This window comes from Sus scrofa, chromosome 13 (genome assembly GCF_054392235.1).
Source record: "Sus scrofa isolate SSC_HxYL_T2T_F1_AM1 chromosome 13, Sscrofa_HxYL_maternal_Yorkshire_Landrace_v2.0, whole genome shotgun sequence".
Lineage (NCBI taxonomy): Eukaryota > Metazoa > Chordata > Mammalia > Artiodactyla > Suidae > Sus > Sus scrofa.
The window spans coordinates 112,091,922-112,119,862 of NC_139395.1; the positions used below are offsets into that span (position 1 = coordinate 112,091,922).

The 27,941-nt window shown below is 38.9% G+C and overlaps 1 protein-coding gene across 24 annotated transcripts in view; it reads right to left on the reverse strand.

The window, feature by feature from the left end:
- Window positions 1-22,243, reverse strand: part of VEPH1 (ventricular zone expressed PH domain containing 1) — a 364,411-nt gene extending 342,168 nt beyond the window's left edge. For 11 of the 24 annotated variants that reach the window (XR_014822587.1, XR_014822588.1, XM_084987456.1 and 8 more), the window contains exons 1-2: window positions 21,913-22,061; window positions 14,596-14,891 (exon numbers count right to left, since the gene is read on the reverse strand). Coding sequence is in view for 15 of the 24 variants with exons in the window: in XM_084987456.1 (XP_084843582.1) it covers window positions 14,596-14,733 (138 nt within the window). In the remaining 9 variants the exon portion in view is untranslated. Of the gene's footprint in view, window positions 1-14,595; window positions 14,892-17,960; window positions 18,212-21,912; window positions 22,062-22,106 lie in introns of those variants that run through there. The other 13 variants (XM_084987457.1, XM_021069710.2, XM_084987459.1 and 10 more) reach the window with 3 other exon arrangements.
- Window positions 22,244-27,941: the final 5,698 nt, after the last annotated feature.

Below are 27,941 nucleotides of genomic sequence, written 5' to 3' on the forward strand. Positions count from 1 at the left end.
TAATATAATGCAGGCCAATCTACACATAATAGGGATTCCAAAAGGAGAAGAAAAAGAAAAGGGGATTGAAAATGTATTTGAAGAAATTATGTCTAAAAACTTTCCAAATCCAAAGGAAAGAGATATCAAGATACAGTAAGCACACAAGGCCCCAAATAAGTTGAATCCAAATAGGCCCACACCAAGATGTATTATAATAAAAATGGTGAAAGTTAAAGATAAGGAGAGGATTCTAAAGGCAGCAAAAGAAAAACAAAGAATTAATTATAAGGGAACCCCCATAAGGCTATCAGCTGATTTCTCTACAGAAACACTACAGGCCAGAAGAGAGGAACAAGATAGTCAAACTTCTAAAAGGGAAAAATTTGCAGCCTAGAAAACTCTACCCAGCAAGATTATAATTTAAAATAGAAGGATAAATAAAGAATTTCTCTAGCAAACAAAAACTAAAGCATAGAGGAAATCTATGGGGTTCCTGTTGTGGCATAGCAGAAACAAATCTGACTAGGAACCATGAGATTGTGGGTTTGATCCCTGGGCTCACTCAGTGGGTTAAGGACCCAGCATTGCCGTGAGCTGTGGTATAGGTCCCAGACTTGGCTTGGACCCTACATTGCTGTGGCTGTGACGGAGGCTGGCAGCTATAGCTCCAATTCGACCCCTAACTTGGGAACCTCCATATGCCACAAGTGTGGCCATAAAAGAAAAAAAAAAGTGAGAGAGAGAGAGAGAGTATAGCAAATCTAGACCCATTCTGAATGAAATGCTGAAAGGTCTCCTCTAAATAAAAAAGAAGTAAAACAGAATATGATGGAGGAAATCACAAGTGGAAAGCAATCACTTCAATAATCCAGTATACATATATCTAAAAAGAAAAATAACTATTGTAATAGTGATGATAAACACAAGGAACAGCAAATAGACAAACATGAAGATGTTAAAAAAGGACTTCAAAATCATAAAATGTGGGAAGGAGAGTAAGAAAATATAGAATCTTTTTTTAAAATGTGTCTGAGCCTATATGACTATTAGGCTAAAGCAAGCAGATATAGGAACAAGTTAACATACTTGAAAACCAGGGCAACCACAAATCAAAACCAAACATTACATTCACAAAAACTAAAAAGCAAAAAATAAAAGGAAATCATCCAACCAAAAAAAGAGAAGAACAAAGGAGAAACAGAATCAACTGGAAAACAAGGTTTAAAATGACAACAAATACATATTTAGCAATAATTACCTTAAATGTCAATGGACTGAATGCTCCAATCAAAAAGACATAGAGTGGCAGACTGGATAAAAACACAAGAGCCTACAATATATGCTGTCTACAAGAGACTCACCTTAAGGCAAAGGACACATACAAACTGAAAGTGAGGGGATGGAAAAAGATATTTCACATGAATGGAAAAGACATGAAAGCAGTACTTGCAACACTCAAAACAGACAAAATGGACTTTTAAACAAGGTCATAAAGAAAGACAAAGAAAGACACTATTTAATGTAAAAGGATCCATTCAAGAAGAGGATATTATACTGTCAGTATATATGCCCCTAATATAGGAGCACCCAAATACAGAAAACAAATACTAATAGACATAAAAGGGGAAATTGACGGGAATAGTAGACTTTAACACCCCATTCATATCAATGGACAGATCCTCTAGACAGAAAATCAATAAGGCAACAGTGATTCTAAATGACACAATATAAAACTTAGACTTCATTGACATTTCCAGGACATTACATCCAAAAAAAATCAGAATATACATTCTTCTCAAGTGCACATGGAATGTTCTCAAGGACTGACCACATACCAAGGCACAAAACTAACCTCAACAAACTTAAAAGTATAGAAGTTATTTCAAGTATCTTCTCTCACCACAAGAGCATGAAGCTAGCAATCAACCACAAATGAAAAGAAATGAGAAAAAGCTGAATACATGGGGACTAAACAACATGCTACTATAAAAACCAATGGGTCAATGAGGAAATCAAAGGGGAAATTAAAAAATACCTCAGAGACAAATGATAATGAAAACACAACCATTCAAAATCTATGTGATGCTGCAAAAGCAGTGCTTAGAGGGAAGTTCATAGCAATACAGGCCTTCCTCAGGAAAGAAAAAAAATCTCAAATTTACAAGTTAACCCACCACCTAAAAGAATTAGAAAGAGAAGAACAAACAAACCACACTTAGCAGAAGGAAGGAAATCATAAAAATCAGAGAGCAAATCAATAAAATAGAGATTCAAAAAACAATACAAAAAATCAACAAAACCAAGAGCTGGTTCATTGAAAAGGTAAACAAAATTGACAAACCTTTTGCCAGAGTCACCAAGAAGAGGAGACAAAGAACTCAAATAAAATAAGAAAAGAAAAAGGAGAAAACTCAGTGATACTGCAAATGATACAAAAAAAAAAATAAGAGAATACTATGAACAATTATATGTCATCAAATTTGACAAACTAGAAGAAACAGACAACTTTCTAGAGACTTACAGCCTACCAAAACTGAATCAGGAAGAAATAGATCAATTGGACATGGGATTAAGATGGCAGAATAGGACTGGAGCTCAACTTCTCTCCTAAAAACAACAAAATTCACAACTAAAGACTGAGCAATCTCCACCCAAATGGACTGGAAACCTTAAAAAAGATATCCTACACCAGAAGAAAAAGAGGAGGCCACATCAAGAGGTAGGAGGGGTGAATTGCGATATAAACAACACCCATCCCTTGTGGGTGGGAAGCCCCACAGACTGGAAAATAATTGGTTCACAGACACTCACCTACAGGAGTGAAAGTTCCGAGCCCCACATCAAACTCCCACATGTGGGCATCTGGCAATGGGAGAAAGAGCCCCTGGAGCATCTGGCATTGAAGGCCAGTGGGGCTTGTGTGCAGGAGCTCCATGGGACTGGGGGAAATGGTGCACACAGACTTTCATGCGCACACAGACTTTCATGTGCACTAGGTCCCAGGGCAAAGCAAAGTCTTCATAGGAATCTGGGTCAAACCTGATTGCAGTTCTTGGAGAACATCCTGGGAAAACAGGGGTGATTGTGGCTTGTTGTCAGGGAAGGACATTGGAAGCAAGGCTCTCGGGAATATTCAGGAGTGTGCCTTTCTCTGGAGATGGCCATTTTGGGAAAATCTGGCCCCACCCATCAGTCAGCACTGAGAAGCCCCAGGGCAAAAAACAATCCAGGTGGGATCACAGCACCGCCTCTCAGTAAACAGGCTACCTAAAGACCCCTCAGGCACACAGCTGCCTCTAATCCCATCCAGAGACAAAGCCCCACCCACCAGAGGGATTAGAATCAGCTCCACTTACCAGTGGGCAGGCATCAGCCCCTCCCATCAGGAAGCCTACAGCAAGCCCCCATACCGACTTCAGCCACAAGGGAGGCAGACACCAAAAGTAAGAGAGGCTACAACTCTACTATCTATAAAAGGGTCACCAACCAAAAACCTATGAAAATGAAAAGACAGAGAACTAGAACTCAGATGAGGGAGAAAGGAAAAACCCCAGAAAATCAGCTAAGCGAGGAGAAGATTCTCAGCCTCAAGGAAAAAGACTTTAGATTGTTGAAGCTGAAGATGATGCAAGGCATTGGAAATAAACTGGAGGCAAAGATGGATAACTTACAGGAAACACTGACCAAAGAGATACAAGATATAAAACTTAAACAAGAGGAGATGCAAAATAAAATAACTGAAATAAAAAATTCACTAGAAGCAGCTAACAGCAGAATACAGGAGGCAGAAGAATGAATAAGTGAGGTGGAGGGAAGATTAGTGGAAATTACAGATGCAGAACAGAAAAGAGAAAGAAGATTGAAAACAAATGAAGAGAGTCTCAGAGAACTCTGGGACAACGTGATACACACCAACGTCCATATTATAGGGGTGCCAGAAGGAGAAGAGAGAGAGAAGGGGACCGAAAAAATATTCCAAGAGATAATAGCTGAAAACTTCCCTCACATGGGAAAGGAACTACTCACTCAAATCCAGGAAGCACAATGAGTGCCATATAAAATAAACCCAAGGAGGAATACACTGAGACACATATTAATCAAACTGACCATAATTAAAGACAAAGAGAAAATCTTGAAAGCAGCTAAGGAAAAGAAACAAATAACATACAAAGGAACCCCAATAAGGTTATCAGCAGATGTTTCAGCAGAAACTCTACAGGCCAAAAGGGATGAAAGGAAAAAACCTCCAACCAAGATTACTTTACCCAGCAAGGCTCTCATTCATATTTGAAGGGGAAATCAAAACCTTCACAGATAAGCAAAAGTTGAGAGAATTCAGCAACACTAAACCAGCCTTACAACAAGTACTAAAGGAACTTCTCTAGGCAGAAAAGACAGCAACAGGAAACAAAAATTTCACAAATGACAAGGCTCACCAGTAAAGGTATATATACAAAATCATCCATGCACATTTATACCACCAAAATCAGAAGTCATGAGAAGAGGTGTGTACAAATGCAGGACACTGGAGATGAACTTTCAATTAAGAGAACAACAACTTAAAACAATCTCATATACATATAGACACTTATATCAAAAATTCAGAATAACCGCAAACCAAAAATCTACAATTGATAGGCAAACAAAGAGAAATCAACTCAAATACAACACTAAAGATAGTCATCAAACCAGAAGAGGAGAGACCAAGAGAAGAAGGAAAGAAAAAAGAGCAACAAAAACAAATCCAAAGCAATTAATAAAATGGCAATAAGAACATACATATCAATAATTACCTTAAATGTTAATGTACTACACACCCCAACCAAAAGACACTGACTGGCTGAATGTGGTGCTGTGATCCATATATATGCCGTCTTCAAGAGACCTACTTCATTTCTAGGGACACATACAAATTGAAAGTTAGAGGATAGAAGAAAACATTTCTTGCAAACCAAAATCAAAAGAAAGCTGGAGTAGCAATACTCATATCAGACAAAAAAGACTTTAAAATGAAGAATTTTTAAGAGACAAAGGTCATTACATAATGATCAAAGGATCAATCCAAAAAGAAGATATAACAATTTTAAAAATCTACACAGCCAATATAGGTTCACCACAATATATAAGGCAACTGCTAACAACCTTAAAAGGACAAATCGACAATAACAGAATAATAGTGGGGGATATTAACACCCCACTTAAAGCAATGGACAGATCATCCAGACAGAAAATCAATAAGGAAACACAGGCCCTGAATGATGCATTAAACCAGATGGACTTAATAGATATTTATAGGACATTCCATCCAAAAGCAATGGAATACACATTCTTCTCAAGTGCACATGCAACATTCTCTAAGATTGATCACATCCTGGGATACAAATCCAACCTTGGTACCTTTAAGAAAGTTGAAATCATATCAAGCATCTTTTCTAGCCACAGTGCTATACGACTGGAAATGAACAACAAGAAAAAATCTGCAAAAAACACAAACACGTGGAGACTAAACAACATGACACTAAACAACCAATGGATCACTGAAGAAATCAAAGACGAAATTTAAAAAATACCTAGAAGCAAATGACAATGAAGATATGACACTCCAAAACCTATGGGATGCAGCAAAAGCCGTTGTATCAGAGGAAAGTTTATAGCAATACAAGCCCACCTCAGGAAACAAGAAAAAGCTCAAAAAAACAAGCTAACTTTACATCTAAAGCAGCTCAAGAGAGAAGAACAGACAAGACCTAAGGAAAGAAGGAAAGAAATTATAAAGATTAGAGCAGAAATCAAGGAATTAGAAATGCAGAAAACCATAGAAAAGATCAATGAAACAAAAAGCTTGTTCTTTGAAAAGATCAACAAAATTGATAAACCCTTACTTAGCCAGACTTATCAAGCAAAAAAGAGAGAGGACTCAAATCAATAAAATTAGAAATGAAAAAGAAGTTATGACGGACATCACAGAAACACAAAGGATCATAAGAGACTACTATATGCAACTATACACCAATAAAATGGAAAACCTAGAAGAAATGGAAAAATTCTTAGAAAAGTACAATCTTTCAAGACTAAACCAAGATGAAATAGAAAAGATGAATGGACCCATCACAAGAACTGAAATTAAAACTGTGATTAAAAATCTTCCAACAAAAAAAAGTCCAGGACCAGATGGCTTCACAAGACAATTCTATCAAACATTTAGAGAAGAGCTAACACCTATACTTCTGAAACCATTTCAAAAAATTACAGAGTAAGGGATACTCCCAAACTCATTCTATGAGGCCACCATCACCCTGACACCAAAACCAGACAAAGATACCACACAAAAAGGAAAACTACAGGCCAATTTCACTGATGAACATCGATGCAAAAATTCTCAACAAAATACTAGCAAACCACATCCAACAATACACTAAAAGGATTGTACATCATGATCAAGTGGGATTTATCCCAGGGATGCAAGAGTTCTTCGATATCTGCAAACCCATCAGTGTGGTACATCACATTAACAAACTGAAAGATAAAAACCATATGATCCTCTCAATAAACGCAAAAAAAGCCTTTGACAAAATCCAACACCCATTTCTGATATAAACCCTTCAGAAAGTGGGCATAGTGGGAACCTACCTTAACATATGGCTATATATGACAAACCCACAGCGAACATCATTCTCAATGGTGAAAAGCTAAAAGAATTCTGCTGAGATCAGGAACAAGACAAGGATTTCTGCTACTCTTCAATATAGTTTTGGAAGTCCTAGCCACAGAAATCAGAGAAGAAAAAGAAATAAAAGGAATCCAAAATGGAAAGGAAGAAGTAAAACTATCCCTATTTGCAGATGACATGATACTATACCTAGAGAATCCTAAAGACTCTACCAGAAAAGAGTTAGAGCTTATCAATGAATTTGGCAAAGTCGCAGGATACAAAATCAATACACAGAGATAGACAGCGTTTCTATATACTAACAATGAAAAAGCAGAAAAGGAAATTAGGGAAGCAATCCCGTTTACCATTGCATCCAAAAGAATAACATACCTAGGAGTAAACCTACCTAAAGAGCCAAAAGACCTATATTCTGAAAACTATAAGACACTGATGAAAGAAATCAAAGATGGCACAAATAGATGGAAAGACATACCATGCTCATGAATTGGAAGAGTTAATATTATCAAAATGACTATACTACCTAAAGCAATCTACAGATTCAATGCAATCCCTATCAAATTACCAAGGACATGTTTCACAGAACTAGAACAAAATATTTTAAAGTTTGTTTGGAAGCACAAAAGACCCAGAATAGCCAAAGACATCCTGAAAAAGAAAAAGGGAGCTGGAGGAATCAGGCTCCTGGACTTCAGACTAAACTACAAAGCAATAATCATCAAAACCATATGGTACTGGCACAAAGACAGAAATATAGATCAGTGGAACAGGATAGAAAGCCCAGAATTCAACCCACACACCTACAGCCAACTCATCTATGACAAAGTAGGCAAGAATATACAATGGAGAAAGGACAGCTTGTTCAATAAGTGGTGCTGGGAAAACTGGACAGCCACATGGAAAAGAATGAAATTAGAACACTCCCTAACACCACACACAAAAATAAACTCCAAATGGATTAAAGACCTAGATATAAGATCAGACACTATAAAACTCTTAGAGAAAAACATAGGCCACTCTCTGATATAAACACAGCAACATCTTCTCAGATCCCCTTCTTAGAGTACTGACAATAAAAACAAAAATTTACAAATGGGATCTAATCAAACTTCAAAGTTTCTGCACAGCAAAGGAAACCCTAAACAAAGCAAAAAGACACCCCACAGAATGGGAGAAAATCTTTGCAAGTGAATCCACTGACAAGGGATTAATCTCCAAAATTTATAAACAACTTCTGCAGCTCCATACCAAAAAAACAAACAACCCCATTAAAAATGGGCAGAGGATATCCAAAGAAGACATAGAGATGGCCAAGAAACACATGAAAAGATGTTCAACATCACTCATTATCAGAGAAATGCAAATCAAATCCACTATGAGGTACCACCTTACACCAGTCAGAACAGCCATCATCAAAAAGTCTACAAACAATAAGTGATGGAGAGGGTGTGGAGAAAAAGGAACCCTAGTACACTGTTGGTGGGATTGTATATTGGTGCAACCACTGTGGAAAACAGTATGGAGATTCCTCAGAAAACTCAAAATAGAACTACCATTTGATCCAGCAATCCCATTCCTGGGCATCTATCCAGAGAAAACCACAACTCACAAAGACACATGTACTCCGATGTTCATTGCAGCACTACTGGCAATAGCCAAGACATGGAAAAAACCTAAATGTCCATCGACAGAGGAGTGGATCAAGAAGATGTGGTATATATACACAATGGACTATTACTCAGCCATTAAAAAGAATGAAATACCAGCACTGTTAGCAACATGGAGGAACCTAAAAATTATCATGCTAAGTGAAGTCAGCCATACAATGAGACACCAACATCAAATGCTTTCACTGACATGTGGAATCTGGAAAAAGGACAGACTGAACTTCTTTGCAGAACAGAATCTGACTCACAGACATTGAAAAATTTATGGTCTCCAGAGGAGACAGTTTGGGGGGTGGGGAGATGTGCTCGGGTTATGGGATGGAAATCCTGTGAAATCAGATTGTTATGATCATTATACAACTACAGATGTGATAAATTCATTTGAGTAATAAAAAAAAAGAAATAGATCAATTGAACAGACTGATCAGTAGAAATGAAATTGAATCTGTAATAAACACACTCCCTACAAAAAAAAATCCAGGACCAGATGGCTTCTCAGGCAAATTCTACCAAACAGACAAAGATTTTATACCCATTCTTCTCAATCTTTTCCAAAAGGTTGAAGAAGAAGGAACACTCCCAAAAACATTCTATGAAGCCAGCATCACCCTAATACCAAAACCAGGCAAAGACACTACCAAAAAAGAAAATTATAGGCCAATATCTTTGATGAATATAGATGCAAAAATTCTCAACAAAATTTTAGCCAAACAAATCCAACAACATATAAAAAAGATCATATGTCATGATCAAGTGGGATTTATCCCAAGTTCACAAGGATGGTTCAACTTGTGCAAATCAATCAATGTCATACACCACATTAACAAAAGAAAATTTAAAAAACCACATGATTATCTCAATAGATATGGAAAAATCAGTTGACAAAATCCAATATCCATTCATGATAAAAATTCTTACCAAAGTGGGTACAGAGGGAACATACCTTAATATAATCAAAGCCATTTATGACAAACTCACAGCCAATATAATATTCAATTTGTGAAAACCTTCCCACTAAAATCTGGAACAAGACAAGGATGTCCACTCTTGCCACTATTATTCAATATAGTATTGGAAGTCCTAGACACAGCAATCAGAGAAACAAAAAAAAAAGGTATCCAAATTGAAAGAAAAGAGGTAAAATTGTTACTGTATGCAGATGACATGATACTATATATAGATAAACCTAAGGATTCCACACAAAAACTACTTGAACTGAGCAATGAATTCAGCAAAGTAGCAGGATACAAGATTAACCTTCAGAAATTAGTTGCATTTCTGCATACTAACAATGAAATATTAGAAAAGGAATATAAAAATACAATACCTTTTAAAATTGGAGTTCCCATCATGGCTCAGCGGAAACAAATCTGACTAGCATCCCTGAGGACGCAGGTTCAATCCCTGGCCTTGCTCAGTGGGTTAAAGATCCAGTGTTGCTGTGAGCTGTGGTGTAGGTCACAGACACGGCTCTGATCCCATGTTGCTGTGGCTGTGGCATAGGCCAGTGGTTGCAGCTCCGATTCAACCCCTAGCCTGGGAACCTCCATATGCCATGGGGTAGCCCTAAAAGGCAAAAAATAAATAAAATAAAATAAAATTGCACCCCCCAAAATTAAATACCTAGGGATAAACCTGACTAAGGAGGTGAAAGACTTATATGCCAAGAACGACAAAACATTAATCAAGGAAATTAAAGAGGATTCAAAGAAATGGAAAGATATTCCATGTTCCTGGATTGGAAGAATTAATATTGGAAAAATGGCCATACTATGTAAAGCAATCTACAGATTCAATGCAATCCCTATCAAATTACCCATGACATTTTTCATAGAACTAGAACAAACAATCCAAACATGTATGTGGAACCATAAAAGACCCAGAATTGCCAAAGCAACCCTGAGGAACAAAAACCAAGCAGGAGGCATAACTTTCCTAGACTTCAGACAATATTACAAAGCCACAGTAATCAAGACAGTGTGGTACTGGTACCAAAATAGACATACAGACCAATGGAACAGAATAGAGAAACCAGAAATAAACCCACAACACCTACAGTCAATTAATCTTTGATAAAGGAGGCAAGAATACAAAATAGGAAAAAGTTTCTTCAGCAAGTGATACTGGGAAAACTGGACAGCTTCATGTAAATCAATCAAACTGGAATGCACCCTCACACCATGCACAAAAATAAACTCAAAATGTCTTAAAGACTTAAACATAGGGAAATACACCCTAAAACTCCTAGAAGAGAACACAGGCAAAACATTCTCTGACATCAACCATAGAAATGCTTTCTTGGTCAGTCACCCAAGGCAATAGAAATAAAAACATAAATAAACCAAAGTGACCTAATCAAACCTAAAAGCTTTTGCACAGCAAAGGAAACCATAAACACACACATGCACGCACATACACACACACACATACAACCTACAGAATGGGAGAATATAGTTTCAAACGATGCAACTTAGAAGGGATTAATCTCTAAAATATACAAACAGCTTATATGACTCAACAGCAAAAAAAACCAACAACCCAATTGAAAAATGGGTAGAAGACATACAGATATATACGTAAAAATGCTCAACATCACTAATAATTAGAGAAATGCAAATCAAAACTACATTGAGATGCCAACTCAGACCAGTCAGAATGGCCATCACAAGTCAACAAATAAAAAATGCTAGAGAGGATGTGAAGAAAAGTGTACCCTCCTTCATTGTTGGTAGAAGTGTAAACTGGTACAACCACTATGGAAGACAGTATGGACCTACATCAGAAAACTAAATCTCACTCCTTGACATATATCCAGACAAAATTTTCATTGAAAAAGATACATGTACCCCTATGTTCATTGCAGCACTATTCATAATAGCCAAGACACAGAAACAACCTAAATGTCCATTGACAGATGAATGGATTAAGAAGATGTGGTATATATACACATGGATGGAATACTACTCAGCCATAAAAAAGAATGAAATAATGCACCTGCAGCAACATGGATGCAACTAGAGATCCTCATGCTAAGTGAAGAATACCTATTTTATGCTAGTTGGGTGCTGGACCTTTGACATTAATTTTGTCATGTAAACATCAAGTGACCTTCAAAGTAAAACGAATATTAGACAAACACCAAATAGACACCACTCATATGTGGAATCTAAAATATGGCACAAATGAACCTATCTACAAAACAGAAACAGATTCATGGTCATAAAGAACAGACTTGTGATTGCTAAGGAGAAAGGGGAGGGAGTGGGATGGACTGGGAGTTTGGAATTAGTAGATGCAAACTATTACATTTATAATGGATAATCAATGAGGTCCTACTGTATGGTACAGAGAACTATATACACACTCTTGGGATAGATAGTGATGGAAGACAATATAAGAAAGGGAATGTGTTTGTATGCATGACTAGGTTACTTTGCTATACAGCAGAAATTGGCACATTTTAAATCAACTATACCTTAATTTAAAAAAATAATAAAAGAAAAGAAAGACAACCCAGTTTGGGAAAACAACTGTCTAACATCATCAAAGTGGATTCAGTCTAACATCTTTGGCCTCCAGGTTCCCCATCTATAAAATGGGGGCCATAATAATATCCATTTTACTTTGAAGGTCACTTGATGTTTACATGACAAAATTAATGTCAAAGGTCCAGCACACAACTAGCATAAAATAGGTATTCAAGCAATGGCAGCTGTTACTACTGTTACGATTCCATCCTGTAACAAAGAAACAGAAAATGATATGTCTATCTATATGTTTATCTATTTATTTATATATCTGGGTTACTTTGCTGTACAGCAGAAATTGGCACAACATTGTAAATCAACTATCCTTTAGTTTTAAAAAAAGAAAGACTACAGGTTTGAAGGCTAGAGATCTAGGAAATGGATGGTATAACTGGAAGAAAGATGATAACCTCTAATTTAAATATAGTAAGTTTGAGGTGATGGATATCACTTAGTATGATCTTCAAGGTTAGGGACAGATATGAGGTCTGAAAACGTAGATTTAGGATTCTCCCATGTAGAGATTACACTTGAGGATATATGAATAGGTGGCCTCCTCTAAGAACAGGTTTTAGTGCAAAATGGAAATTAAGTCTTTTGGGAATGAAGCAGTCACTAAGAACTAGAACCACTGGAATTCAATCCAGGAATAACCTAAGTTGAACTGGTTTTTAAAGGAAGGGAGAGAGAACAGAAATTCCACACATGAACATGTTTACAACCAGGATTGATTAACAAATTTAAAAACTGGTTAATCAACATGATCCCTACATTTAAAAATTGAATTGATCTGCATGATTACTCTAAAAACGCTTTTTATTCTGCCACCCATCTTCTTTATAGATGGTTATGGAGAGAGAATGGAGGAAGTAGGATGTGACAGAAGTTAGATGAAGATCTCAGGAGAACTACTGGCTCTCCAGACCTGATGGTCTGGTGGGATGCTGATTGGAGGGCTTTAAGGATGGACAATGCTCTTGATGACAAAAGACATGCCAGATTTCACGGTTAAAAGTGCAGACACAGAACTCACTAGTGCTAAAATTCTGAATTTGACATCTGTAAGACAAAGCATTCGAGGAAGGAAACAAAAGATATCACTGACACTAGTGACCTCTAGTGGAAATAGACTTCAGGAAAATATAGACACAGATAACAGATAAAGATATTGACATAGATAGATATTTTGTTAGATTAGATGATATCAGTATCATATTCAGTCAATTTATTTACAGAGAGGTGTGAGGGGAGGGGCTGCTGGAAATAGCATACAGGCCTTACCCAGAAAGTGGAAATATACCAGAAATATTTTGTGTTTTGAGTCAGACTAAGTTGATTAATGTTCTGGACATGTAATTGCTGTCAAAGGCATTGCCTGAGAAAAGAGACTCTGGGCAGTGACTTCACTGGCCACTGGGGGGACTTGGCACATTAATGGCAGTCAACTAGAGAACATGCTGACAGATTTGAGGAGGAAGCTGCACTGGTTGCTATTATGCCTTTTAAATATATCTTCATTATGACATGGAAGTAAGCTGTTATCTCTGAAATATGTACATTTTAGCTAGTACCAGTATTTTTTGGCTCGCATTCTGTTTCCTTCCTCTGTCCAGTGGGTGGTTATGCCAAGTGCTGGCAAACATTGGTGAGCTGGGAGGATGCGAGTGGATGCTTGGTAGCCTTGGTCTTTAAAATGGGAGCAATCTCCAAGCACAACCAGGAAGATCAACTTCAAACCATGCCCGATTCTCTACATTCACCCTCTTTGGGGAATGCTTTCAGGATATGTAATCCCGACATGGAGGAGAATCAAAGAAATAGGCGGGTTGATGGAGATTTTAAATTCGTCTGATCACACTGGGGGTGAATAATGGGTGAGTTGAACTAAATGGTGGGGGTGTAGAAAAAGGGGCAAAGCAAAGACATTTTTTTTTGAAAAGGGAGACTATATAGAAGCAAACAGAATCAGTGTAATTAAGCCCTGGGCAACAGTCACTTCTGGCAGGAGATCGATGGTTGTCTTTGTCTCGTATTACCTGTATGGCAGCTGGTGTCATCTTGCCTTTTTTATTATTCAGCCCCCACCACATACCCTGCTTTGTTTACTGATGCTCTTGTGCAGCTTGGTGGGTCTGCTTTCCCCCAGATTTGCTCCCTGTCTTCTTCATGTCATTTCAAAGATGTAGAAACGACCTTTAGACGGCCTTTTGTGAGAATTCCACTCTGGTCTGCAGTTTCCAGAGTTCTGGGTTCTGACTGAGAAAAGGTGGTTTGGCTGCCCCCAATGACTTCCCTGGTGTTCTTTCTTTCTTTTTTTTTTTTTTTTTTTTTTTTTTTGTCTTTTCTAGGGCCACACCCATGGCACATGGAGTTCCCAGGCTAGGGGTGTAATCAGAGCTGCAGCTGCAGGCCTACGCCAGAGCCACAGCAATGTTGGATCTGAGCCGCATCTGCGACCTACACCTCATGGTGATGCTGGATTCTTAACCCACTGAGCAAGGCCAAGGATCAAACCTGCAACCTCTTGGTTCCTAGTTGGGTTCATTAACCACTGTGCCATGATGGGAACTCCCCCGGTGTTATTTCTTAAACACCAGTTAAACCATCAAGCAAAGTTAAGAAAGACCAATATTAGTGGTCCTTTCTCTTTCCTCTGCAAAGACCATTTCCCCCAGGCCATGTATGATCATTTAGCTCCAGAATAGGTCATTTCAGGGGTCTAGTCTGAAAATTAGTTTACTTTACTTACTGAAGATGAGCTAATTATTTTAATTTGCTCCAAAGCTTCTGTCAGGCTGTCTTCAATCTCAGAGTCATCTAAGGAGAAGAGGTCCCCAGCTCGTGAAAGATCTTTTTGTCCCAAGACCAGTCTGAACAGTTGATGCATGATGAGAAGCCTGATAATCAATGGATTATCAGCAGGCCAAGGGCCATGTGTCACAGTCACCAGAGCTTAGTGAGACAAAAACACATATCAGGACATAGACTTCATATTCCTTGAAAGGTCATTTTTTTTCCAGATTTTGAGGTCTTCTTTGACACTCTCTGCAAGAGAAACAAATGACAAAAGATAGCCATTAGTAGAATGGTGTGATCTCAGAATGTGAACTTGATGCCCAGCATAGAGAGAGGGAAAAAAAAATGGAAATGTGCATGGAGTAACAGATTCTGGCTTGATGATCTTCAAAAGACCCCTTTCCTTATTTTTGTCTCTAAAAGTCATGTCAAAAATGATTAGATTTCTCTAGAATTTTTTGAGCCTAAAAAGCAGCTTAAATCTCCCACTTTTCTCCTTTCTATATCCTCCTTCTCTCCCCGATCCAAGGAAACAAATGCACCAGCAACAAAAATGTCCATACTTGCCAAAACTCCCCCAGATTCCTATGGAAACAAACAGAAAAGGACAATGAAAGGAGGAGAGAGCACAGGAAATACCTTTTAGATCCACTGCCTGTTTCCTGGATGTGGAAACCAATCCAGGAAGTCTTGGCTGGACTTTTTCTTGCCATCTTGACAACAGATGCTACTTGAAGCCTCCAGAAGGCTATGTCAATACTCGCCTTATTCTTATGTACTCTCTAAACAAGTGGCAATGAAATAAAGAACTCTGCCTAGGAGTATGAGACTAGATAAATCTCTACAGAACATGAGCATGAACTTGAACTTGAATACAGAGCTTGAAGGTGAAAGCACTGCAATGAAGGCTAAAGAGGAAGGCCGTTGGGATTGAGCAATCCTCCCTCTATTCCCACAGTTGAAATAATAAAGTCTCACTGTAGTTCTTACTTAATGAGCAGCCCGCAGAATAAGGCAATGGTAACAATTAAAGAACAGATAATTCTCATCAGCTCCCTTCTGGGCCAAATAAAACCATGGACCATTTGCACTGGTGGAGACTTGAAGCAATCATTTCATGGCCAGGGAAGTTTAAGGCTTCTTCAAGGCCCATAGTAACTGCGCTGTTCTGATCTCAGGAAACCACAGGCTAGTAGACACCCTAACAGCATTATTGACATCTGAGGATGAAGCCATGACTAGGATCATAAAGCAAGAAAATGAATTCTCCTTCCCTCCTACACTGACCCTTCACCTTTGCCCATCTATGCCCTGAAGATTTAGGCCAACCAGAGAGCAGGAGAGTCACAAGGAAGAGAAGCTTAGAAAACAAGAAAAGAAGGAGAGTGGTGGGGAAGGTTTCATGGGATGGAGAGAGAGGAGAGCGAGGCTCCTACAAAGTACTTTGCACCCTGGCAAATGTGGAGGGGTGAATTATAATATCTACAAGAAAAAAAAGGGCAGTGTTCTCCTGAGTTTTCTCCTTAACACATTCTCCACCCTCACCACCCCGGCTTTAGATGTTTACAGTGACAGATGAAATAATATTCCTGAAATAATATTCAGGAAAATAAGACACTGGATGGAAATGACTTCCTCTTGGCCAGTCAGCATGTTGGTCAACATCAAGCCCTTTGGAAGCATATTCAGCTGCCCAGTCATAGCAGCTGGAGACCTGAGAAGGAGCAGAAACATGTGCTGGGGAGAGAAACACCCACAATCTTCTCCTGGGCTCCATCCTTTCTTTTCACACTTGCAGTGACACCTGGTGTGGAGCCCCACATTCATGTTTCTAACTTCAGCTGTTATTCTTGCATGTCCACCATGTGCAACATTTTAACACACAGCTATATATGAAAACTTTCACACATCTAAGGTTAGGGGAGGGAGAGAGACTTGTACCAAATATTCCACAAGGATGATCCAGAAAAAAGTCTCCTAGACACTACAAAGAGAAGTTTGGAGAAGTATAAGAGAGAAGAGAGATGATAAGGAATGGCTTTGTGAGGAAAATGATGTTTAGTGAGAACTTTCAGGGTAGGTTTCATTCAACATATGTGCACTGAATACATACTAAGCACCTGCTTGTCTGGGGACCCAGATTCAAGTTCCAACGAGGCCACTTGGTGGTTATGAGACCTCTGGTTCACTCTCTTCCCTTCCCCAAGCCTCAGTTTTCTTATCTGCAAACTGGGTCTAATACACATCCAGTCTATCTCATTAGGTTGTCCTAAAAATCAAAGCAAATAACACACAAAAGGCCACTTTATAAAAAAATGACCCCACAGCTGATGTTTAGTCATGTTTACCATGTATCAGACACTACTCTGAGAGCTTCCCAAAAAATGAGTCACTGAATTCTCATGACAATTCCATGTGATGAGAAACTGATGTTCAGAGATGAAAACAAGTAACCCAGGAGAACCTGGAGAGTGAGTTGCAGAGTCAGGATTGAAAGCAGTTTCTTTCCCAGGACAAAGCCCTCCAAGGGCCGTATGTACCGGCATACATGACCGTGTGGGACAATTATTGAGCTACCTCCCTTCCTATTAGTCCTCATTGAAAGGGCACCCTGTATCCGTATCCAGTCCGCCCTTCCCTGGATAAGGATAGGCAAGGCACTTATTTATTTTTTAGCAGCTCTGATCAGTGTTTTGCTTTGGTGTCTGGCTTCCCCTGCAGCTCTCTTTGCAACAACCCAGAAATTTAGAGCCAGTTCAAATTTTCACTCATCTTCTGAGAAACTCCCTACTCTTATGAAAGTCATTGTTCTGTGGCCTCTATGTATGGGTACACATGTGCCTATTACACACACGAACATACACATACACACATACTCGGACATTTCCTTTACACTAAGTTCTTCGCTAGACACTTTCTTCTCTTAGTTCTCCCATTGAACCCTGCAGGTGGATATTGTTACAGAACAGGAAACAGGACTGGCGAGGTTAAATATCGTGCCTGAAGTTACACACAGAGCCAAGATTCACATCCAAGTAGGTCAGCCTCCAAATCTCGTACTTTCTGTATTCCAAAAACTGGCTTATAAAATTCCTTCTTATTCCCAAGATTGGCTCTCCAAATTTCTTTCCCTAATCTCTAAGGGACTCTAACCTGAAGCCCAGGTTCTTATTATTCGGGCTGTTTTTTTAAAAGCAGGTGTTTGTTGATAAGTTGGATTTCTGTATGGAGAAACAAACACCCCCCAAAGCAAAATGATTCTGCACCAAGTGCCACACAATTCAAGGAGTCCCAGCTGTCCCCACAAACGTGCTTTACCTGTGTGCTTCTCCTCAAAGGTGCGCTTGCTGCTACTCAGTGGTCTATTTTGAGACTGGGTGGGAGACTTGGGGCAGTGGGCTCCAAAAGCGCAGTGAGTGGAATCCACTCAGCTCAGTGAACCTGAAGTTGTTCATTAAGGTGCCGGTGGAAGAATTCAAGGAATGCAGCCTGATGCCACTAGCAGCTCCGGAGCTGGTCAGGTGACAGGCTGCGCCTCACCCAGTGGAGAGTTACCTCTGCTCTGTTTCCTGGGGTGAAACAGAGAGCCTGCTCCAGTAAAGTGGAGTTGTTTTTAACAGAAAACAATACTGCCCGTGTTCCTGAAAATCAATACTTTCCCTGAGAAGAATGGAGGAAAAAATAAAGCCACGCAGAGAACATGGTTTCAAAAGGAACTCAAGCAGGTGAATGGCTTTGGGGAGCCACTTCTCAACGGGGGGTGGGGGGAAGAGAAGAATCGCAACTTAATTAACACTTCCCTCTTCCTTAAGACTTCATATAGAGAGCTTGAAACACTGAGCATATGTCCAAGAAGAGTCACAGCTCCTAAAGAAGTTACCCTCTTGCTCTCCTCTAGATCAACCTTGTTGAAAGTTTTAGGATGCAGGAAGTTACTAATAAATGGGACAAACTTAACAAAGATGCATATGCTCTTTTTATCCACTTCATTTCCTGTGGGGTTCTACACAGAAATCCATTTAGATAGATGCATCAGATTGGTAACTTTAAACACTGTAGCAATACTTAGAGAAAATGTTTACCAAATGGTACCAAAACTACTTCTTTATTGTTTCAAAAGTTAATAATGCAGTTTAAAAGCATTTTAAACTGCATTATTTTCTACCCCTAACTAGTCTATTCCAATATAGGAATAGATCTGCTCACCCGATCAAGTCATCTATCTGTTGTAAAAGGGCACAAAAACTGTGCTACGGATAAATTCACCTGCATGATCACCAAGATGTGGACACAATGGGGTGTCTCCCCATCTTGGGGTGAACACACACCAGGCACTGAACCAGATCTGTGCACCAGGGGAATGATCACATACATCTTCCTAACTACTTGGTGACTAGTCGCATTTTTACAGCCATCCACATACAGAGAACTGTTCCTTTGACATTTCCTTTATAAAAATATAGAACCCAGTCATCTATGAGTAGGTGTATTCTTTCATTGATTATTTTCAGGCTTATAGATACTGATGACGTATTTGTATTCTATTCCCTTTTAATGGATTAGACTACCTTTCTTGGTTCTTCCTTCTTCCAGCCTCTGTTCATTATTCATGGTACTTACCATGAGTTTTTATCAATTTCTTTCTTTCTTTTTGACCACACCTGAAGCAGGTGGACGTTCCCGGGGCCGGGGATGAGGCCTGCACCACAGCAGTGGCCCCAAGCCATGGCAGTGACAATGCTGGATTCTTAACCTGCTGTGCCACAAGGGAACTCTAATTTCTTGCATTTTTAAAGGAGCTTGGGGTTCAGAAGTGGACACAGTCTGGTAATCCAGTAAGAAGAGCAGAGTGGTAAGAGTGGGGGAGCCTGGACACATCTGGGCTCAGCTCTGCTGTTCCCTGCAATGTAAACCTGGGCAGATTAATAAAATTCCCTGAGCCTCAGGGTCCTTATTTTCACCCTAAGGATGGTGATATGGATTGTTGGGAGGTTTAAGGAGATTATGTAAGTCATTTAACACAGACCTGGCATATAGCAACCCCACAAGGAATGACAGCAATCATATTCTTAGTGTTATCATTATTCTTGCAGGTCATTCCATTAATATGTCTCATTGCCATACCTTTTAAATGCTAACACATGATTGTACTGCTGCCTAACATTGAGTTCACAGCATTAAAAATGCCTCGGTCCTTTCCATTTGTGTCATGTTTATATCCTAGTTGTACTCTTTCCCAACCTTAAATCTGGGTAGTTTACATGCTATCTTGTTGTGTCCCTACTGATTTCTTGGCAGACATGTGTTGTTCCCTGGAGGGACAGCTTTCCTGTGATGCTACCCCAAACATGGCTCAACAGTAATATGAATTTTTTCACAGAGCAGAAATGAACTGAAATACAGTGTATCTCAGACTTTTTGTGGCCACGTAATCCAAATATTTGACTTTTCTACTTAAGCATAGTGCTCACTCCCATGTTTATTAGGGAGGAGGGGTGTATACTTCCTCCAGGGTACTGGAGGGAAGTTCTTTATGGCTTTTCAAGGTGACCTACACTGAATGGGTGCTAATAAGACATTACTGGTTTACTCAATTATGCTTCAGTAGATTCTGCTAAATGAAAATACACCAGAGGATTTAACTGCCCAACCATTGGGATACCACCTGTGGAAAAAAACTGAACCTCTTTGGGGGAATTTCAATAAACGTAATTAAATCAGGAAGCCCATTTATTCTGAAGAAATTAACTTCTAGCTTCCAACTCTAGGTTAGAATAGTCTCTGTTTTCTTCACGCCAGAAAATTCTAGAATAGCAATATTTATTTACATTATGCTTTGCACAACACTGCCGTGCCTCTTAAAATTCTCATTTTATTCACCTGTGTTTAAAATGCCCACTGACTAACATAGACGTATTTGGGTTCTAGAAACTTTCAATAAAGTTCTCAGATTTTTCCTTTGAAAGAAAGGATTAAAGATTCTTTTCAAGGAGCATCTTTTTCACACAGTGTGAAAGAACTACTGGCGTTCCCATGGGAATGAGCCGCATACATTTCAGCCCTTCCCACAAGATGTCTATTGTTCTCTGGGCGTCTCTAGGCTTCCTCTGCTGTGACATGTTGCTACACTTCACTTCTACTGAAAGCCGCTGAGACTGGGTTATTCCAAATGATGCTAAAGGACCCAGCCCTTGGTGTTTCTCCTAGAACTTATACGGTCTAAGTCTGTAGCAGGCTTGTTATCACAAGTACATACAAAAAATACCTTTGGTGACTTGTTTAAGAGCTCAAAAAAACTACTTAATTTTGAACGCATACTGCAACTTACTAGAACACAAACAGGAAACACTTCTCTTCCTCAGGAATGAGGGAAACATCTTCAAGTCCAACAAACTTTCTAAACCAAGAATTTGTGATCTGTCAATGATTTAATAATGTATCTATTTTCATTTGTAAATTTTGACCTTGCCAGGCATATTTGCTCTGGGATTGATATAAATCTCACCACAATTTTTTAAATTCCAATTTTGTGTGTTTGTTTTTCCAGAAAACATAACTGAACTTGCAAATTACAAGGAAAAGTCAATGTTAAATGCATCTTTATTTAAATTTCACTTATTAAACAACTACAGGACCAATTCAAATAATCCCCTAAGTACTTTTTCCCGTCTTTAAATTGAAAACATATATAAATGTTATGGAGTTTAGGGTTTGGGTACTATAACAATTTAAATATGTATTTGAAAAAACAAAAAAAAGCGGCTGGATTCAATTATCATTTGTAAGATAGCAGAAATCAAAGGAAAACAATTACAGCAACAAACAAACAACAATGGTGACTGTCCAACCCAGTAACTGTAATGATGATACTGAATTTTCTTTGAATATCATAAGCAGGGCCAGTTTCTTTGCTAGTTGCAAAATGTTTCTTGAGGTAAACAAAAGTATGAGATAGAAATGAGCCTAGATTATTACGGAGTAAAACAAAAATGAATCTAGAAGCATAGTTTTCTGCTCCTGAGAGCTAGAGACATATTTTAATAACCCACAGAGAGATGGTTTTTTTAAAATTATAATAACTGAAAAGCATGCACACATGGCTAGACACATAGCTCCCAAATGCATTTTATCTGCGTAATCAGCCAGTCCCTGGAAGTTTTCTCTGCCCCATTCCTGCAGCCCACTCCTTGCCTCACTGCAGCTTCAGACATTTACTTTAATTAGCTTTTGTTTTTGCTGAACAAAAGGACAGGAAAGAAGACAGCCATACCTTTTAGCACAGGAAACTCTGGCCATCATAGGAAATAGATGGCAAAATGCTCGATCTTTAGAGCAACTCAGCTGGAACCCACAACCATACTCAGAAGCAGCCCAGTCGCCCTGGCCCCCTTCTGTCCTGTAGCCGTGCTTCCCGGCGCTGCTTGTCAAGCCCGAGGTGCACTTGATTCCCTCCCCTGGACTCACCATGCTGAATCGAGCAAATGAGTAACTTCTCCTCCCTCTCTCAAATTTCTGCTTAGTGCTGACAATTGGCACAAAGCTTTGCTTATTTCTACAGTAGATTTACAGAAGGCTCTCTGAGCAGATCCGTAGCCTGAAAGAATTAGAAGATCTGCCTAACAACCAGTAATTTAGGATCTGTTAATGAATAACTCACTTCAAGGAATCAAGGAAGTTTTAAGTTAATATCAGATGTGGAGGCTTTTATCAGTCAGGCAGCAGTGAAAAGGTTTGGGGAGGGATGGAGGGAGGAATGTCGTGGAATGAGATTGTTTAAGCCAAATGTGATAGAAGCAAAATATTACAAGAGGAGAAAAATAACTAGTCTGAATGAACAAAGAGTGTCCCTGTGCTATTGGTATTGCTAGTGAAACCATGAACAACTGAATGAAGCATCCAATAGCACTAGGGATGTTTCCAGGCCAGCACTGTTCCTTCTTGAACACACCCAAATTGCTAATTCAATTTCCCTTACCATCCAAATATGGAACTCCTCTTTTCAGGCCTAATACACTGGGGATCCCTTACTAGCAGTCTTGTATTTCCTTATATATCTCTCCCTCTCTCTTTTAAGAAGAATGCTCTTCAGACCTCTAATGCATAAATTAATTGGTGGTACCCAGTGGACTGTTATATCTAGAGGTACTTTTCTCCCCTTATGTGTATGTCACGGGCTTTCTGCCCTTATTGATCTGAGGTTTTGCCTACATTCCAAGCAACAGAATGTTTCTGAGCCTCTTCTAACTAGGGCTTTCAGTCAAATGAAGTATGTGAGTGTGGTGGGGTAGTGTGGTGGGGAGAATACAATGTGAGGTGTACAACTGGAAATATCAATATTTCCATGTCATTGGCAATCACATTACCATGTAAATAAATCACAATTTTCATACCTATGAAAAGGTATCTCATAGGGTGAAAAGGACTTTCTCCCGGGTTTACTGCCCAACATCCACTTATCCTATTTCTGTTAAAAACTATACCCAAATTTCCCTTGGAAATGATGTCCTTTGTATTGAGGTTGGATCTTAGCCCATCAGATAAATTGCATTCCACTAACTTTAATGATCAGTTTTGGGGAGGTATGTGATCCCTTCCAGCTCAATGAGAGTCAAGATAAAGACGAATGTTTAGCTTTGAGGACACAGAGTCTTGCCTGTTGGACTTGATGACAGGCAAGGTCTGGTTGCTCTTTGCCATCTTGCTGCCAAGAAACAGAATATTAGTGACTTTGTTTAAGCCCCTCAAACCTCTGCCTTTGAGGCTGGCAAGCTCCACCCCTCAACATAAGCCAATTCCTTAATCATTTAAGTGATTTTAGGTTAGGTTTTCTGGCATTTGCTATTGAAAAAGTTTTACCAGACAGAATCAGCTAAAGCCAGGTTTGTGGGTGGGCTCTTCTGGGTCCCACCCACAGGGAAGCTTGTTGCAAAGGAAGTGAACTAGGGGTCTCATTAGCAACCAGCTATGACAAATGGGCACCTTCAGTGACAACCACAGGCTTCTACAGACAACAGGTAGAGACGGAAAAGGCTGATGAGGAATGTGGTCATTCAGTGTACTTGAAACTGAGACATTCCAAATTAATTATTTTAAACCAATTATATGTTCAGTCCCCTAAAGATTTCCACTTTAACCACCTTGACTTGTTTGGTGGTTCCCAGCCACGTACTGTTTGACCTCAATAAACCTAGTCATAGAATCCATCCATCCATGCATAATTTTCATAAATTCCTTTGGGTAATTAGTTTCACAGATTATTGCTCTTTTCCCCCACTCTCTGTTCCTGTACAACTTGAAATAAAGAATATTCTCTCTAACCACAAAATCAAACTAAGATGCCTCCTGTACAGAACATATATAAATTCTAAAACAACTTTAAATGTGTAAACTACAAATAAACACTGAAAGTTCCTGGATGATTTCACTTTCTATAAATAATTTTTCTTACCTAAAATCACTGACATTACTTCTATTTCTGAATGGAACCATTCACAGGACTACCCTCTTGATCACTCTTTCCTGCCCAGAGAGTTCTTCAAGCCCAAGCTGGATATCGAAAATGCTCCAAGCTCATGGGAGCCTGACCATATCAAGGAGAGATGTGGGGCCTCACAAAGTGTTACCAGTAAAGATCCACCAGCCCCACCACTTTTTCCCAAGTGAAGAGAATATGGATCTGCTCATGACATATAAATAAGATTACAACTCCTACCCTATCTGCCTGTTGGGCCTTATCAAACCTACAGTTCTCTGTACTATACAGTAGGTTCCTGTTAATTATGTATTTTATATATAGCATTGTATATATTTTAATCTCAAACTCCTAATTTATCCTCCCTCCCCTTTCCCTTTTGGTAATCATAAATTCACTTTCTATGTCAGTGAGTTGATTTCTGTGCTGTAAATAAGTTCGTTTGCATCATTTTTTAAGATTCCACATATAAGTGATATATAATATTTGTCTTTATCTGACTTCCTTCACTTAGCCTGATAATCTCTAGGTCCATCTACGTCGATACAAATGGCATTGGATTTAATAGAACATTCAGATAATCCTCTGAAAATGCAAGTAGTCAGCACTGACTCCCTTCTGTTTAATACTCTGCATTGGAATGGCTCTGAATCTCACTCTGACTCAGAGCCAAGATCCTTTTGATGATCAGCAAAGCCCTATATGATAGAGCTTCCCCTTCTTCCTCCTTGTCTTCAGCTTCGCCTGCTATTACTCTTGCTTTTCGTTCTGTCTGCTCCAGTCATCCTGGAGCTATGCAGAGTTTCCTTGCTGTTCCTTGGACATAGTAGATATATTCCCACCAGAGGGCATTTGTGTTTGCTGTTTCCTCTACCTGGGAAACCCTAGCCCCAGAGGCCCATATGACTGGCTCCTTCACTTCTTTTATATGTTTGTCCACACATAATGTTAGCATGGTTTCCATGATCTCTGTCTATAAATCAGTGACACTCTCTGCCTCCCCTGCCTGTCTCAGTCCCTGTTTTATTTTTAAACTTTCATCCATAGCACTCACTATCACCTGACATACTATATATTTACTTATTTCCTTTTTTTTAAGTTAAACTTCTCACTCATCACCCCTCTGAAACTTAAAACTTCTTTAGGGAAAGAACTTTGTTCAATTGATTCCCTACATGTTATCTGGCACATAGTATGGACCTGGGTTGTTGAATAAACTTTGAGTAAATAAGCGAAGGCAATTTAAGCTTAATCAGGCTCTTCATGCAAGACTATAACTTAGAAATAAAACAACCTAATGAAGAATTACCGTGTAGAACCCCCTTTGTCATTGCGTTTGGTAGCAGAAACATCCATCTTTCAAGGGCAGGAGCCGTTGCAAGGTCACAGTCCTGGCTCCACACTGGCACCTGTGGGGCTAGGATGGTGGTAGTTTCTCAAGCTCCCAGTGCTGGAGAAGTAGGGGAGCTGTCCAGTATGGTTTTGATCCTCCAATCCTCCCAGCATTCTATGAACTCCCAGTATGGATTTTTAATAAACATCCATTTCTGTTTAATCAACCAAAAATTGCTCCCTTTGCTTGTAACTAAAAATATGGGCTATTGATCCACCCATCATTTTCCATTTTGCTCCTGTGCCTTGCACCTACAAGCCTCTCTACCTTGTTTATAAAGCCCCAGCTCATCCTTTCACCAAGATTCTTACCTCTTTCTCGCCATAAAGATACCCATGCTGAGTAGAGCTGAACTCATCTTCTTTTTTTCCCACAGGGCACTTGTACAGAAGGCTACCATATTGTTCTCATTCTTTCCCACTAGCTGACAAACCCTTATGGCCAGGGACCAGGTTTGAATTCATCTGAGGAACTCTAGCTCTAGCCTACTATGTGGCACAGAGGTGGAATTCAGTAAATATTTTTGTAAATAAAGGCTTCCTTTATAAAGGCATCCACAGGAGTTCCCATCGTGGCTCAGTGATTAACGAATCTGACTAGGAACCATGGGCTATGGGTTCAATCCCTGCCCTTGCTCAGTGGGTTAAGGATCCGGCATTGCCATGAGCTGTGGTGTAGGTTGCAGACGCGGCTCGGATCCCGCGTTGCTGTGGCTCTGGCATAGGCCGTCGGCGGCTACAGCTCCGATTCAATCCCTAGCCTGGGAATCTCCATGTGCCACAGGAGTAGCCATAGAAATGGCAAAAAGAAAAGAAAAAAAAATAAAGACATCAACAAAATAATAGTTCTATAATTGAAAAGAATTCTGATGTAGAAACAAAGAGATTAATAGCAAATAAATCCATTTGGCTGAGATATAATTATTTTCATGTTAAGTTGGTAAAAAAATTTTTTTAAATTTTCTAGTACTGGTAAAGAAGAAGAGTCATACCCTTTTACTCAAAGAACTCTAACCAGGCTGATGGAAAAACAGAGAGAAGTACAAATTACCAATATCAGGAATAAAAGAGTTGACATCACTACAAATTCTATAGAGATATTGAAAGGAGAATAAGGAATATTATGGAAATTTTATGTCAATAAATTTAACAACTTAGATGAAATGAACAAATTCCTTGAAGAACAAAAATGGTCAAAGCCCATTCCAGAAAAAAAAAAAAAAAGATAACCAGAATAGCCCTATATTTATTTATTTAAAAACTGTATGTATAAATATATAGCTATACCCTTTAGTGGCTGATAGCATTTCATCCTACAAATATACCACATTCTATTTACCCATTCCTCTATTGATGAAATTGTAAGTAGTGGGCAAGATTTTACTGAGACGATGTGGAGGTAGGACGGAAAGAACACAGTTGGGCCAGGCTGCCTTGGTCCCCATTTACTATCCTCATGACTTTGGGCAACAATCTTGACTTTTTTTGTGTATTTCAGGCTTTATTTGTATCTGTAATGCAAGGGTATTAATTCATGTATCTGCTACAGTTATTATGTAGAATAGCTGAGGTAATAATTTTAAAGTGCTTTAGAACCATGTGTGGAATGTAATAAGTGCTACCTGAGTGTTTGTTAAATATACCCAAAAGGGACATCCTTGTAAGTGTGTTCTGGTGCAGAAATTTGTCTAAGATATACACAAGAAGTGAAATTTCTAGGTTGAAGGGAATGCATATTTTTTAATTTTACTAAATTTCTGCAAATTATACCTCCAAAATGGCAGTACCAACCAATATTTCCACAAGAAGGGAGACTGTCACATATCTGACAATACTCAACAAAGACTCTTCAATTTGATCTGTTGGATGGAAATGGTATCATTTTAAATTAATTTGCCTTATTTTGATAAGTGACATTAAACAGTTTAAATTCTGAATATATTTGTTTATTTTATTTTATTTTATTTTATTTTTTCTTTATTTTATTTTATTTTTTTTCCCACTGTACAGCAAGGGGATCAAGTTATACTTACATGTATACATTACAATTACATTTTTTTCCCCACCCTTTCTTCTGTTGCAACATGAGTATCTAGACAAAGTTCTCAATGCTACTCAGCAGGATCTCCTTGTAAATCTATTCTAAGTTGTGTCTGATAAGCCCAAGCTCCCAATCCCTCCCACTCCCTCCCCCTCCCATCAGGCAGCCACAAGTCTCTTCTCCAAGTCCATGATTTTCTTTTCTGAGGAGATGTTCATTTGTGCTGGATATTAGATTCCAGTTATAAGTGATATCATATGGTATTTGTCTTTGTCTTTCTGGCTCATTTCACTCAGGATGAGATTCTCTAGCTCCATCCATGTTGCTGCAAATGGCATTATGTCATCCTTTTTTATGGCTGAGTAGTATTCCATTGTGTATATATACCACTTCT